The sequence below is a fragment of the Grampus griseus genome (assembly GCF_964374135.1).
Source record: "Grampus griseus genome assembly, chromosome: X".
NCBI lineage: Eukaryota > Metazoa > Chordata > Mammalia > Artiodactyla > Delphinidae > Grampus > Grampus griseus.
The window spans coordinates 56,880,912-56,896,247 of NC_138999.1; the positions used below are offsets into that span (position 1 = coordinate 56,880,912).

Sequence of the window (15,336 nt, forward strand, 5' to 3'; positions counted from 1 at the left end):
AGAACACAGCCTAGCACAGAATAAACCCTCCAACACCAGTGCTTTTCTTCTTCGGCATATGCAGGAGAAATACCCCTGGAAAGAGCATTCATGTTTACTTAAAGTTCTAAGATGATGCTACAGCAGAAGGTCATTTAATAGCAATATCTGGGACCCAATCTATTTTGGATTAATGACATTTCCCATAGCTAAAGTACCTATCTTAATGTCTAAAGAGTACAGTAATTGAAAAGAAGACATTTTACCACATAAAGTATGGTGCATACATGGGACATAGAAAATGGTAAGAAATGAATGACTTTAAAAAGTGCATATGTCACAAATATTTTTACGTAATATAAATCTATGCCAATAAACTGAATGATATATTCATCATCATTGTGCATCCCCAAATTTTGCTTGTAAGTTAATTTTTTTCCCGACTGCCATCACTTCATTCAGTTCTAACATTTTTATGGTTGTAGTTTTTTGGTTTTTATTGCCATTTTAACAAAAGACATACAAATACACAAATTATGTTTGTGTAAATGCAATTTAATGTTTCAAAATGGTTATTATCCACCAAAACATGTTAACAACCTTGAAATGTCACAACTCTTGATTTTACTAGTGAGTCCATTTGTGACATCACCCTATCTGTGCACAATGGCAAAACTTCAATTATTTTAAGGGCGTGATTTTTAAATAATCTTTTTTAAAGCCAATTTTCTTCAAAAAAGCCATATTTCAATAACTATTCTATTATTTTAATGCTTCCCTCGCTTAAATTCCCAAATTTTAAAAAGTCTCCTAATGCACATTCTTCTTTGACAGAAATTTTTTTCACTATTTTTTTCTTTAGCAATCCTATCCAACCTCCCAAAATTGGGACCACATTAACTCCAATCTCCATCCAGAAATATTTCATCAACTCTGAAAAGGAATGTTCCAAATCATATCAGATATACCTGAGGTAGAATTTCAAGGAGCTGGTGATTGTCTTAATGTCCCAGTCACTATTATGAAAATCAACATCTCCTGGACATTTAGGATCTATTTGAGAAGAAAAAAATGAGAAATAAGTTAACATTCCACAAGATCTTACATTTTATCTTACATTTAAAGTGCATTAATTAAAAGATGGTTACTCTAACCAGTTTTCAAAAGATGAAAACTTTACAACAAACATGTTTTTGAGGTCTCAAAAATTCCCTTATATTCCAGCTAGGGATGTAAGGAGCTTGGAAGCCACCTCTTTCATTCACACAATAAGAAAAAAAAATGGAACAAACTGAAAGTCAACTCCTCTTAGTTCCATCAGAGAACTGAGGTCATAGGGCAAACTGAATAAACAGACAGGCACATACAGAGAATCAAAACTTATAGAGCAGAAGCCCAAGGTTAGAAAACTCCTTGGGAAACAGTACAGGGCTAGGAAAACCCAATCTGTAATTGGCAAATTGCTAGTGGCTCAGTGTGGACAAGATTGAGAGTTAAAAATTTTAAGCAGGCCCAGTCCTAGGGGACTCCCAAGTTTTTGTGAGTTTTACCTCCAGGAGCCCTATCAGGTTCTCACAGTGAAGATCTGAGAAAAATTCCCTCATGTTACTGTAATTCTGAGAAGGGGATAAGAAAATTAGCCATTTAAAAATATGCACAGAGCATTTCATTCTTCTTAATAAGGCCTACCCTCAAGAGAAACTACTTTAACAGAGCTTAACTGACCTGGGAAGGGGGAAATTTCCCAATTCCAGATATGAAATCCCTTCCTGTCTCTTCCAAGGGAGAAAACTGAAACAAAACTGAGAAATGCTTGTGAAAGTCACAGGCCAGAAGTACAGGTTCACTAAAATACTGACACATAACTGTAGAATTGTAGAACACTACCCCTGCCCTCACACCTTACCACCATATCAACAGGCTTCCTGGATAATAACAAGGGAATATGACTAAAAGAATTATTCTTCTCAGACAATATTTAAGAAGTCTCTAGGGAAAACAAAAGACAAGAGAGGAAATAAAAACAAGGACAGCAGAGGTAAGTTTAGCCCCTGAGACCTACAGTTACAGCAACCAAAAAACACAAGCTAAACTCTAGTCAGATAAATAAAACCTCATGCTAAAGACCCATTTACCTCAGTTCCTTTTACCCATAATGTCTGGCTTGCAACAAAAATTACAAGAAAACACTAAAAGACAAAAAAAGTTTCAAGAAACACAGAAAGCATCATAATAAGACTCAGATATGGCAGATACTTTATAATTATCAAACTAGGAATTTAAAACAACTATGATTAATATACCAAGGACCATAATGGGTAAAGTGGACAACATTAAAAAAAGGAGTTGGATTAATGTAAGCAGAGAGATAGAAGCCTTAAGAAAGAATCAAAAGGAAATTTTAGAAATCAGAAACACCATAACAGAATGAAGAATTCCTTTGATGGACACAGGTGAGAAAATAATCAGTGAACTTGAAGATATGTCAGTATAAACTTCCAAAAATAAAATGCAATGAGGAAAAAAAAGAAAGAAAGAAAAAGACAGAAGAGAATATCCAAAAACTGTGGGACAATAACAAAAGGTGTAACATACATGCAATGGGAATACTAGAAGGAGAAGAAAGAGAAAAAGGAACAGCAGAAATATCTTAAGCAATGATGACTGAGAATTTCTGAAAACTAATAATAAACACAAAACCACAAATCCAGGAATCTTGGAAAACACCAATCAGGATACATATCAAAAGAATCTACACCTAGGTATTCCACAATCAAACTGAATAAAACCAAAGACAAAGAAAAAATCTTGATAGAAGCCAGAAGAAAAAAACACCTTACTGAAGGAAGAGCACAATAAGAATTATTCCAACTTTTCTCAAGAAACCATGTAAACAAGAAGAGAGTGGAATGAAATATTTAAAGTGTTAAAAGGAAAAAAAAGACCAGCCTGAAAGAAAGAAATTACCTTTCAAAGATGAATGAGAAATAAATACTTTCTCAGATAAACAAAAGACAATAGAGGAAATAAAAACAAGGACAATTGTTTGATCTACAAATCTACAATTTGAGAAAATTTGTCACCAGTAGATCTCCCTTGCAAGGGATGTTAAAAGAAGTTCTTCACAGAGAAACCTATAGGTCAATAATTCATATTTACATAAAGAAATGAAGAGTATTAGAGGAGGAATAAATGAAGGTAAACAAAACACTATTACTCTTATTATTAACTGGTCTAAGAGATAAAAGTTTAAAATAATAGCAACAATGTATTCAGTGATTATAGCTTATGGAAAGTGAAATGAATGACAAAAATGTTATAAGGGATTAAAGAGAGGAATTAGAAACATTCTGTTATAAAGTACTGGCACTAACAGTGTAGTGGTATGGTATTATTTGAAAGACGACTTGGATAAATTGTAAATGTATGTTGCAAATGCAAGGGCAACCACTAAAAATGAGTTTTAAAAAAGTATAATCTATACGTTAACAGAATAGAAAAAATAGAATCATAAAAAATACTCAGTTAAACCCAGAGAAGGCAGAAAAAGAGTGGAAAATGAAAAGAGAAATGAAGAACAAGGACCATGACCAGAAAAATGTAGCAAGTATGGTAGGTATTAATCCAACTATATCAATAATCACTTTAAATGTCAACGGTATAAATACACCAATGAAAATACACAGACTGTCAGAGTGTATTATAAAATAAGACTTAATTATATATTATCTACAAGAAACCGACTTCAAATATAAAGAGACATATAGATTAAAAAAGGGACGGAGAACGATATACCACGCTAACATTAATCAAAAACAAAGCTGAGGTAGCTCTATTCATTTCAAACAAAGCAGACTTCAGATCAAGGAAATTATCAGGGATAAAGAGGGCCATTAAATAGAAGGATTAATTCTCCAAGGATACATACCTATCCTTAAAAGATATGCATCCAACAAAAAAGCACTGAAACATGTGCTTTTCAACACCCCTTTATTGGTAATTGACAGATACAATGGTTAAAAAATCAGTAAGTAATTGAACTGAACAGCATCATCAATCAGCTGGATTTAATTGACATTTATAGACTACTTCATCCAACAAAAGCGAATACACATTCTTCTAAAGTTCATATAGAACATTCATTAAGATAGACCACATTCTGGGCCATAAAACAGACCTTAATAAATTCAAAAGAATAAAACCTTACACCAATATGAAATTAAACTAGAAAGAAATAACAGTAATATAATATTCAATGAAATCCCTATCAAAATACAAATGGCATTTTCCACAAAAGTAGAACAAATAATTCTAAAATTTGTATGGAAACACAAGACCCCAAATAGCCAAAACAAACTTGAGAAAGAAGTACAGAAGTAGACGTATCACATGTCCTGAATTCAAACTATACTACAAAGCTACAGTAATAAAAATAGTATGGTACTGGCACAAAAACAGTCCCATAGATCAATGAAACAGCATAGAGCATCCAGAAATAAACCCATGCTTATATAGTAAATTAACCTATGACAAAGGAGGCAAGAATATACCATGGAGAGAAGACCCTCTTTCCAATAAATGGTTTGGGAAAACTGGACAGCTAGTTACATGCAGAAGAATCAAACTGGACTACTTTCTCATGCCACATACAAAAATAAACTCAAAATGAATTAAACGCTTAAATACAAGACCTGAAACCATAAAACATCTAGAAGAAAACATAAGTGGTAGGCTCTTTGATATCAGTCTTAGTAATATTTTTTGGAATATGTCTCCTCAGGCAAGGAAAATAAAAGCAAAAAAAAAGTGAGACTACATCAACTTACAAAGCTTTTGCACAGAAAAGGAAACTATCAACAAAATGAAAAGCCACCTTACTGAATGCAAGAAGATATTTGCAAATGATATATCCAACAAGAATATATATATATATATGTATACACACACACACATATACAACACACACACACACAACAAGGATATATACAAGGATAATATATATATATATTATATTCAAAATATAAAAAAGAAATCATATAATTCCACTTCAAAGAAACCAACAACACAATTTTAAAAATGACAGAGGACATGAATAGAGATTTTTCCAAAGAAGATATACAGATAGCCACAGGCGCATGAAAAGATGTTCAAAATCATTAGGGAAATGCAAATCAAAACTACAATGAGCTAACACCTCACATCTGTCAGAATGGTTATTCTCAAAAAGACAAGAAATAGTAAGTGTTGGTGAAGATGTGGAGAAAAGAACACTCATTCACTGTTGGTAGGAATGTACACTGGTGCAGCCCCTATGGAAAGCAATATGAAGATTCCTTAAAAAATTGAAAATAAAACTACCATAAAATCCAGAAACTCCACTCTGGGTATTTATGCGAAGAAAATGAAAACACTAATTTGAAAAGATATATGCACCCATATGTTAGGTTCAACCTAAGTGTCCATCGACAAATGAATGGATAAGGAATATATGTTATATATACATAGTGGAATATTACTCAGCCATAAAAAAGAATGAAATCTTGCTACTTGTCACAGCATGGGTGGACCTAGGGGGTATTATGCTAAGTGAAATAAGTCAGACAGAGTAAGACAAATACTGTATGATTTCACTTACATGTGGAATCTAAAAAAAACAAAACAAACGTGAAAACATAACCAAACTGAGTCACAGATAAAGAGAATAAACAGGTGGTTGTCAGTGGAGTAGTGGTTGAGGGGAGGAGAGAAATAGGTTAGGGAGATTAAACTTCTAGTTACATTATGAAATGTACAGTGTGGGGAATATAGTCAATAATTATGTAATATCTTTGTAAGGTGACAGATGACAACTATACTTATCATGGTGATCATTTTTAAATGTACAGAAATATTGAATCACTATCTTGTGTACCAGGAACTAACACACTGCTGTAGGTCAATTATACTTCAAAAACCAACAAACAAATTCAGAGAAAAAGAGATCAGCTTTGTGGTTATCAGAGACAGGGCATGGGGGAAGGGGGAATTAGATGAAGGTAGTCAAAAGGTACAAGCTTCTAGTTATAAGATCAGTAAGTACTAGATATGTAATTTACAACATGACAAAGATAATTAACACTGCTCTATGTTGTATATGAAAGTTGTTAAAACAGTAAATCTTATTTTCTATTTCTTTTATGCTATATTTATATGAGACTATGGATTTTTAGTAAGCTTATTGTGGTAATCATTTCATGATGTATGTAAGTCAAATCATTATTTTGTACACCTTAAACATATATATGTCAATTATATCTCAATAAAAATGGAAGGAAAAATAGCGGTTAGTTGGAGTTGAGATATTCTGTAAGTATAAAATAGACACCACATTTTGAAGAATTAGTACAAAAAGGAATGTAAAATATCTCATTAATAATTTGTTATATTACATATTAAATTGGTAATATTCTTAATATATAGGGTTAAATAAAGTTTATGATTTAAAAAAAAGTCTAAGTTCAATGTCTTATCTAAATATCATCTAAATAAGATACTGGTGAGATAATTCATCCTGAAGCAAACTGCTCTCCAGCTGGCAACCTGCGAAATCAAGCATGTTAGGTGCTTCCAAAATACAAACATGGGACAGGCATAGAACAAACACTCCCATTCCAAAAGGAAGAAATAAGAAAATAGAAAGGGGTACTGGTACTGAGCAAGTCCCCAAACTTAAGGCCAGTTTGCATGGGGATCCTGCCTTCTAGACACACTGGGGTAGTGGTCCTGTCCCCAAGGCTTTGGGTGGCCCTGCTCCCATGGCTTGGTCGGCACAGCACATTCTGCAGCTCTCCTGGGTCAGAGTTCAGTGCGGGTGACTCCCAGGCTGAAACTGCATACATGTGGTTCTACTAGTCCGGGGTAATGGAGGCAGCCCCATTCCCACAGCTCCATTTGGCATTGCACCAGTGGGGACTCTCTGTGGTGGCCATGGCTTACAACAGCCCTTTGCCTCCACCCATCAAAATACATGTGGAAGTAGTCACACCTCCATAGCTCTTGCACTCTGCATGCTGGCAGAGAAGGTGCTGCAGTGATGCCCACAAGGTTTAGTGCCTATGCCCTCCAGAGGGGCAACCACTTTAAGCTTGTGCCTGTGCTTCCCCTTATATAATCCTTTTCTCTCAGAAGAGTGTCTGGCATATAGTAGGTAAGCTTCATCCTTTTGCACTAAGTAAAGGCAAAAGATTCCCAGCTATAGAGTCAACACTTCAATTGCTTGAATGAGAATAATATCCTCCTATATAAATTGGTAATTGGTATATTCTGAAGATTACTGCAGCCTTATTTGTGTAAAATCTTGGCCCTGCCCAAGGCCTGTCCATTCTCAGTGAAAGTAAAGTGGCCATAAATTTAGCCATGTGTCGCATTTAGGCTTCTTAATCTTCAAAAGAACCTATCTACCCAAATTTCAGCTCATTTGATTGTAAAACGTATGGGTCTGCATGTAACTGACATGACTATGATTTCTGAATTCCAATTACTTCTCAGAGAATGCCAATTTCAGCTTTATATTGCCTAATTCTTATGCACATCTTTGTGACAAGATAGTATTTATAGAGAATTATTGGAGAAACATGCAGTCAAGATATTCCTCTAAGTTAGTGACTGAGATTTTCTTTTCCACCCAAACGAACTACCCTCTGAATCTGAGGTTTACCACAGCAGTGATTGTTCGAGTAATGTTTCGCTTTTCTACTCATTTGGACCTGAAAGTTTGAGCAAGAACTCAAACCAATATCTTACAAACCCAAATTTGACTCCTCCTTGTCTATAATGTAATAGAAACAACAAACTGAAAAGTTATTAGGGCCAGGAAAAGTCAATGTAGCTCAAAATAAGGGAAACACTCTGAAGAATCAGAATACAGGCATCCATCTGAAAAAAAAATACTGCAAGAAATAGAAAGTTTTAAAACTTTGGTGATAAGTTGTCAATATGATGAAAGGTGGCTTCAATAAAACTCAAATAGTAATGAAGATAAAAATTACCCTTAGATTAGGAATAGAAGGAAATATTTACAATAGTATGCTGGGAGAGGAGGGGAGCCTTGATTTGCAGCATTTGCCAAATTCTGTGGAGTGGGGCCAATTCCAAGCTACCACGATGTCAATAAACTTGAAGTTTGGAAAAGATGTGCAAAGTCAGGTCTCATGAGCCAGTATGAGCACATCCAGTACACCACTGAATCTGTCTCAAATGATCAGTTGATATCATAGTTAAAGCTTAAGATCAGAAGCCAGAAAGGAATCCTTCTTTCACCACTACTACTTATCATTGGATCAGAGTGTTTTGAACAATGATTCTCAAACCTAACTTCTAGAAATCTCTGAGAAACTTTGAAAATAACAATGTCCAGGCTCCTCTCCATGTAAAGTAAATCAGAACCTCTGGAGGTGAGTCTTGGTTGTTTTTTAAATTCTCCAGATGATTTTAATGAATGGCAAAGGCAGTGAACAGCTAGGACATTTAATGTAATTAAACAAGGAATAGGAAACTTAGAGCTGTTGGAAAGGAGATAGAGTAAGAATTATTTATCAATGACGTAACTGTCCACCCGAAAAACCCAAAATAAACAATTAAAAAATTGTTAAAACTCACAGGAAATCTTGTTAAAATCCTTGGTCAGAAAATAAAGATACAAAAATCATAAGCATCTTATACACTAGCAATAATCAGTTCAAAAATTTATTGATAATAGGAAAAATGGTACTCTGTGCATGTGTGTGTGTGTATATGTTATTTTTATAATCAAACCTAGGAATAAATATACGTAAACATTTAGGACTTATCTAGAAAAAAGTATAAAATATAAAAAGAAAACTGCATAAATGAAAACATATACTGTGATTCTGTACAGAAAGACTAAATATTGAAAAGTTATCAACTTGACTCCAATTAAGTTTTAGATTTAATAGGATTCAAATAAAAATGTCAAAAAGCTTATGTTTTCTGGAACATGATAAAAAGTTTACATGGGACAATGAGTTGGCAAAAATGGTTTAAACATTTTTTTAAAGAAGAATAATTGGGGAGAATTTGTGCTACTTGATAGGAAAATGATTAAAGATGCTACAACAATAACAAGGTCATACTAGTACAAGAATAACAAATGGAAAAAGTGAAGAGCTCATGAAAAGATCATCATGTAAATATAAGAACTTAATATACAATAAAAGCAGCATTATAAATTAGTGAAAAAAGAAGACATTCAATAAATGGAGCATAGAAAATTAATAATTTGGAAAAAATTCAGTTAGATCCCTATTTCACAACCAAACATATTCAATTTCAAATTAACAGAAGAATTAACATGTAAAAAAAACCATTCAATTCGCAGAAAACCAAATGAATTTTTATAGGCTCTTGGTTTGGGAATGACATTCTGAGCATATTAGAAAATGAAGTTTTGTATGCACCCTGGAGCACATCATGAATATACAGCAAGGTTAACAAGTTCTAGAAACTGGAACAGAGATGACCATTTGACAGCTATATTGGGGTCATCGTTTGATGTAGAATATGCACTGAAACTATGCATCCCCAAAATGAGCCTATAGTCAGGTGACAAACGGCACCAGAGACATTAGGGAAGCTTTGTGAAATACAGATTCCTGGATCCCAAGACAAGAGACTGTTTCATTGGGTCCAGGGTTAGGCCTGGGAAGTTTTGTTTTGTTTTGTTTTGTTTTTGAATAACAACTTCTCAAATGTGATTCTAGGGTGAGGCTGTTTTCCTGTTGTGTTTTGTTATGTGATAGATAATAAGATTGGGAGTAAAAATAATCATAGGAATATCTTGGTCAAAGTTCTAACCACCACTCCAAATGAGGGCACAATGTTTATTTCCCTCACATTTAGAGGCAGAAAAACAAAAAAAAAACACAACAACAAAAATACCCCCACAATAGCAAGGTCATAGTGGCTCCTCTAAAACACACGAGTCATGTCAGAGTGTACCAACTAATGAAGAAAACATGAGTAATATGATATTACTGTGAAAATTCTGGTTGCATTAATAGTAAGATAAGCTTTGATTACTTGCAGTTGATAAAACTGATCGACTGAGAGGAAGAAAGAGAAGTCACTAATAGAAAGTGGAGGAAAAATGAGACTATCAGTCTCTGACACAAGTCATGAAGGCAGTAATGATTAATGTGAGGATTGATCAGGTTCACCAAGTTACAGCCTTGCCAGCTCAGTCTCTTGCTTATCTCCCTTCTTCACTTATAAAACCCAGGGATGGCAGACTAAAGGAGAGCTGAAATAAAGGTCACTTGTCCTTTTGTTGTTGCTGTATATGTATGTGTCCCAAGTAGAGTGATAAAAGACAATACACTCATAGGAAAACAAATATTATAAACTACGGCTGCAGGAGATCTTCAAATATTTAATAACCAATAATGGCACATGGTTCCATCAATAAGCAGAGATACTGGTTGTAAACACCAGAAATAGCCACACTGATGCCTCCCAGCTATTTCAGACCTGGTTCCTGCTATATATGTAGAAGACAGGGGTGCTACCTGAAAAAAAGATGGAAGCAACCTTAGTTAGCTGATTAAAATAAATCCATATGTGATCTACTGGTTCTCCCTGGATTCAAATTATATCAAGATTATTAATAATATTTATAACCTTAAGAAAATAATTCTACTTCAGCAAATCTATGCAAAGTAAACATTAGAACGACTTCATCCACAAATTATGTAATCACAAAAAAGGAGACAAATAAAATGCTCAATAAGAAGGAAATGATCTGATAAATTTTGGTTCTTTTGTCTATCATAATATTATGCAGCCATTAAAATATTTGCAAAGCATTTTTAATCATATAGGAAATGCTTATGTTGAGGTAATTGTGGCCATGAAAAATCTAAATCTCCTTACACATCCTCCATAAATCAACACAGAACCACTAGAAACACATAAAAGTACACAAAGCCATGCCCTCCACATGAAAACACAGAGAACACCCAAATTCCAAATTAATTGTAAGTAGGAAAATAAACACCAAATCCCAGTGAGGTATCACTCATAGTCCCCCTCCACAAACCTTTGTAGAAAACAAGGGCAATGCTGGGCAACGTTCATTCATGAGAAATAAAGAGGACTAGAGGTCTAAGATTAATCTAAAGCTAGCACCAGAAAGACAAAGTCTACAGAAAGTGTAAAAATACTGAAAGACAGTCAGGGTAGATCAGAGCACTTAGGGAAAGGTGTTCTAAGCAGTCTTCAAAAAGCAGTCTTGAGAGAGACCTTCAAGGTGGATGGAGGAGTAAGACGTAAAGATCACCTTCCTCCCCACAAATACATCAGAAATACATCTACATGTGGAACAACTCCTACAGAACACCTACTGAACGCTGGCAGAAGACCTCAGACTTCCCAAAAGGCAAGAAACTCCCCACGTACCTGGGTAGGGCAAAAAAAAAAAAAAGAAAAAAAAAAGAAAAAACAGAGACAAAAGAATAGGGACAGGACCTGCACCTATTGGAGGGAGCTGTGAAGGAGGAAAAGTTTCCACACACTAGGAAGCCCCTTCACTGGCGGTGACAGAGGGGTGGTGGTGGGGAAGCTTTGGAGCCACGGAGGAGAGCACAAAAAGGCACGCAGAGGGCAAAGCAGACAGATTCCTGTGCAGAGGATCAGTGCCGACCAGCATTCACCAGCTTGAGAGGCTTGTCTGCTCACCCGACAGGGCAGGTGGAGGCTGGGAGCTGAGGCTTGGGCTTCAGAGGTCAGATCCCAGGGAGAGGACTGGGGTTGCCTATGTGAACACAGCCTGAAGTGGGCTAGTGTGCCACAGCTAGCCGGGAGGGAGTCCAGGAAAGTGTCTGGAACTGCCTAAGAGGCAAGAGACCATTGTTTCAGGGTGCGCAAGAAGAGGGGATTCAGAGCACCGCCTAAATGAGCATCCAGAGTCAGGCGCAATCCGCGGCTACCAGCGCAGACACCAGAGACGGGCGTGACATGTTAAGGCTGCTGCTGTAGCCACCAAGAAGCCTGTGTGCAAGCACAGGTCACTATCCACCCCTGCCCTCCCGGGAGCCTGTGCAGCCTGCCACTGCCAGGGTTCCATGATCCAGGGACAACTTCCCTGGGAGAACACACGGCACGCTTCAGGCTGTTGCAACATCACACCGACCTCTGCCACTGCAGGCTCACCCCGTATTTTGTACCCCTCCCTTCCCCTGGTCTGAGTGAGCAAGAGACCCCTAATCAGCTGCTACTTTAACCCTGTCCTGCATGGGCAGGGAACAGATGCCCTCAGGCGACCTACAGGCAGAGGCAGTGTCAAATCCAAAGCTGAACCCCAGGAGCTCTGTGAACAAAGAAGAGAAAGGGAATTTTTTCCCAGAAGCCTCAGGAGCAGCAGATTAAACCTCCACAATCAACTTCATTCACCTTGCAACTCTGGAAGAACTGAATAGACAATGAATCATCCCAAAATGGAGGCAGTGGACATTGGGAGTGACTGTAGACTTCAGGTTTGCTTTCTCCATCTAATTTGTGTCTGGTCTTATGTTTATCTCAGTTTAGAATTTAGAGTTTATTATTATTGGAAGATTTGTTTATTGATATGGTTAATCTCTTCCTTTTTGTATAGATATAGATATATACATTTTTATCCTTTTTCTCTTTTTGTGAGTGGGTATGTGTACGCTTTTTTGTGTAATTTTGTCTGTATAGCTTTGCTTTTACCATTTGTCCTAGGGTTATGTCTGTCCGTTTTTTTTGTTGTTTGTTTGGGGTTTTTTTGTATAGTTTTTAGTGCTTGTTATCATTAGTGGATTTGTTTTTTCATTTGGTTGCTCTCTTCTTTCTTTCTTTTCTTTCTTTACTACTATTTAATATTTTTAACTTTTAATAATTAAAAAAATATTTTAATAACTTTATTTTATTTCTTTCTTTCTCTCTTCTTCCCTTTTCTTCTGAGCCGTGTGGCTGACAGGGTGTTGGTGCTGTGGCCAGCTGTCAGACCTGTACCTCTTAGGTGAGAGACCCGAGCTCAGGCCACTAGCCCACCAGAGACCACCCAGCTCCACATAATATCAACTGGAAAAAGATCTCCCAGAGATCTCCATCTCAATGCGAAGACCCAGATCCACTCAATGACCAGCAAGCTACAGTGCTGGACACACTATGCCAAACAACAAGCAAGACAGGAACAAAACCCCACCCATTAGCACAGAGGCTACCTAATATCATAATAAGGTCACAGACACCCCAAAACACACCACGAGATGCAGTCCTGCCATCAGAAAGACAAGACCGAGCCTCATCCACCAGAACACAGGCACCAGTCCCCTCCACAAGGAAACCTACACAACCCACTGAACCAACTTTAGCCACTAGGGGCAGAGACCAAAAACAATGGGAACTACAAACATGCAGCCTGCGAAAAGGAGATACCAAACACAGTAAGTGAAGCAAAAGGAGAAGAAAGAGAAGCAAACAGTAGATGAAGGAGCAAGGTAAAAATCCACGAGACCAAACAAATTAAGAGGAAATAGGCAGTCTACCTGAAAAATAATTCAGAGTAATGACAGTAAAGATGATCTAAAATCTTGGAAATTCAACAGAGAAAATACAAGAAATGTTTAACAAGCACCTAGAATAACTAAAAAGAAAACAAACAATGAAGAACAACACAATAAATGATATTAAAAATTCTCTAGAAGGAAACAGTAGCAGAATAACTGAGGCAGAAGAACAGAAAAGTGACCTCAAAGATAAAATAGTGGAAATAACTACCACAGAGCAGAATAAAGAAAAAAGAATGAAAAGAATTGAGGACAGTCTCAGAGATCTCTGGGAACAATGAATGCACCAATATTCGAACTATAGGTTCCCAGAAGAAAAAGAGAAAAACAAAGGGACTGAGAAAATATTTGAAGAGATTATAGTTGAAAACTTCCCTAATATGGGAAAGGAAATAGTCAATCAAATCCAGGAAGCACACAGAGTCCCATACAGGATACATCCAAGGAGCAACACACCAAGACACATAGTAATCAAACTATCAAAAACTAGATACAAAGAAAAAATAGTAAAAGCAGCAAGGGAAAAACAACAAATACCTTACAAGGGAATCTCCATAAGGTTAACCACTGATTTTTCAGCAGAAACTCTGCAAGTCAGAAGGGAGTGGCAGAACATTTTTTAAGTGATGAAAGGAAAAAACATACAACCAAGATTACTCTACCCAGCAAGGATCTCACTCATATTTGAGGGAGAAATTAATACATTACAGACAAACAAAAGCTAAGAGAATTAAGCAATAGCAAACCAGCTTTATAAAAAATGCTAAAGGAACTTCTCTAGGGAGGAAACACAAGAGAAGGAAAAACTCTACAATAGAAAACTCAAAACAATTAAGAAAATGGTAATAGGAATATACATATCCATAACTACCTTAAATGTAAATGAATTAAATGCTCCAACCAAAAGACATAGACTGGCTAAATGGACAGCAAAACAAGACCAGTATATATGCTGTCTACAAGAGACCCATTTCAGACCTAGGGAAATATACAGACTGGAAGTGAGGGGATGGAAAAAGATATTCCGTGCAAATGGAAATCAAAAGAAAGCTGGAGTAGCAATTCTCACATCAGACAAAATAGACTTTAAAATAAAGCCTATTATGAGAGACAAAGAAGGACACTACATAATGATCAAGGGACCATTCCAAGAAGAAGATATAACAATTGTAAATATTGATGAACCCAACATAGGAAAACCTCAATACATAAGGCAAATTCTAACAGCAAACGGGAAACCAGCAGTAACACAATCATAGTAGGGGACTTTAACACCCCACTTCCACCAATGGACAGATGATCGAAAATGAAAAGAAATCAGGAAACAGAAGCTTTAAATGATATATTAAACAAGACGTACTTGATTAATATTTATAGGACATTTCATCCACAAACAACAGACTATACTTTCTTCTCAAGTGCTCATGGAACATTCTCCAGGATAGATCATATCTTGGGTCACAAATCAAGCCTTGGTAATTTTCAAAAAGTTGAAATTGTATCAAGTAACTTTTCTCACCAGAACGCTATGAGACTTGATATCAATTACAGGAAAAACTCTGTAAAAACTACAAACACATGGAAGCTAAACAATACACTACTAAATACCCAAGAGATCACTGAAGAATTCAAAGAGGAAATAAAAAAATACATTGAAACAAATGACATTGAAAACATGATGACCCAAAACCTATGGGATGCAACAAAAGCAGTTCTAAGAGGGAAGTTTATAGAAATACAATACTACCTCAAGAAACAAGAAACATCTCATATA

General features: G+C 36.0%; 1 protein-coding gene across 1 annotated transcript in view; it reads right to left on the bottom strand.

The window, feature by feature from the left end:
* Positions 1-15,336, bottom strand: part of OPHN1 (oligophrenin 1) — a 606,425-nt gene that overhangs the window by 139,248 nt on the left and 451,841 nt on the right. Inside the window, exon 16 of the mRNA XM_082681995.1 lies at positions 948-1,032. Coding sequence (XP_082538121.1) covers positions 948-1,032 — 85 coding nt within the window. The remainder of the gene's footprint in view (positions 1-947; positions 1,033-15,336) is intronic.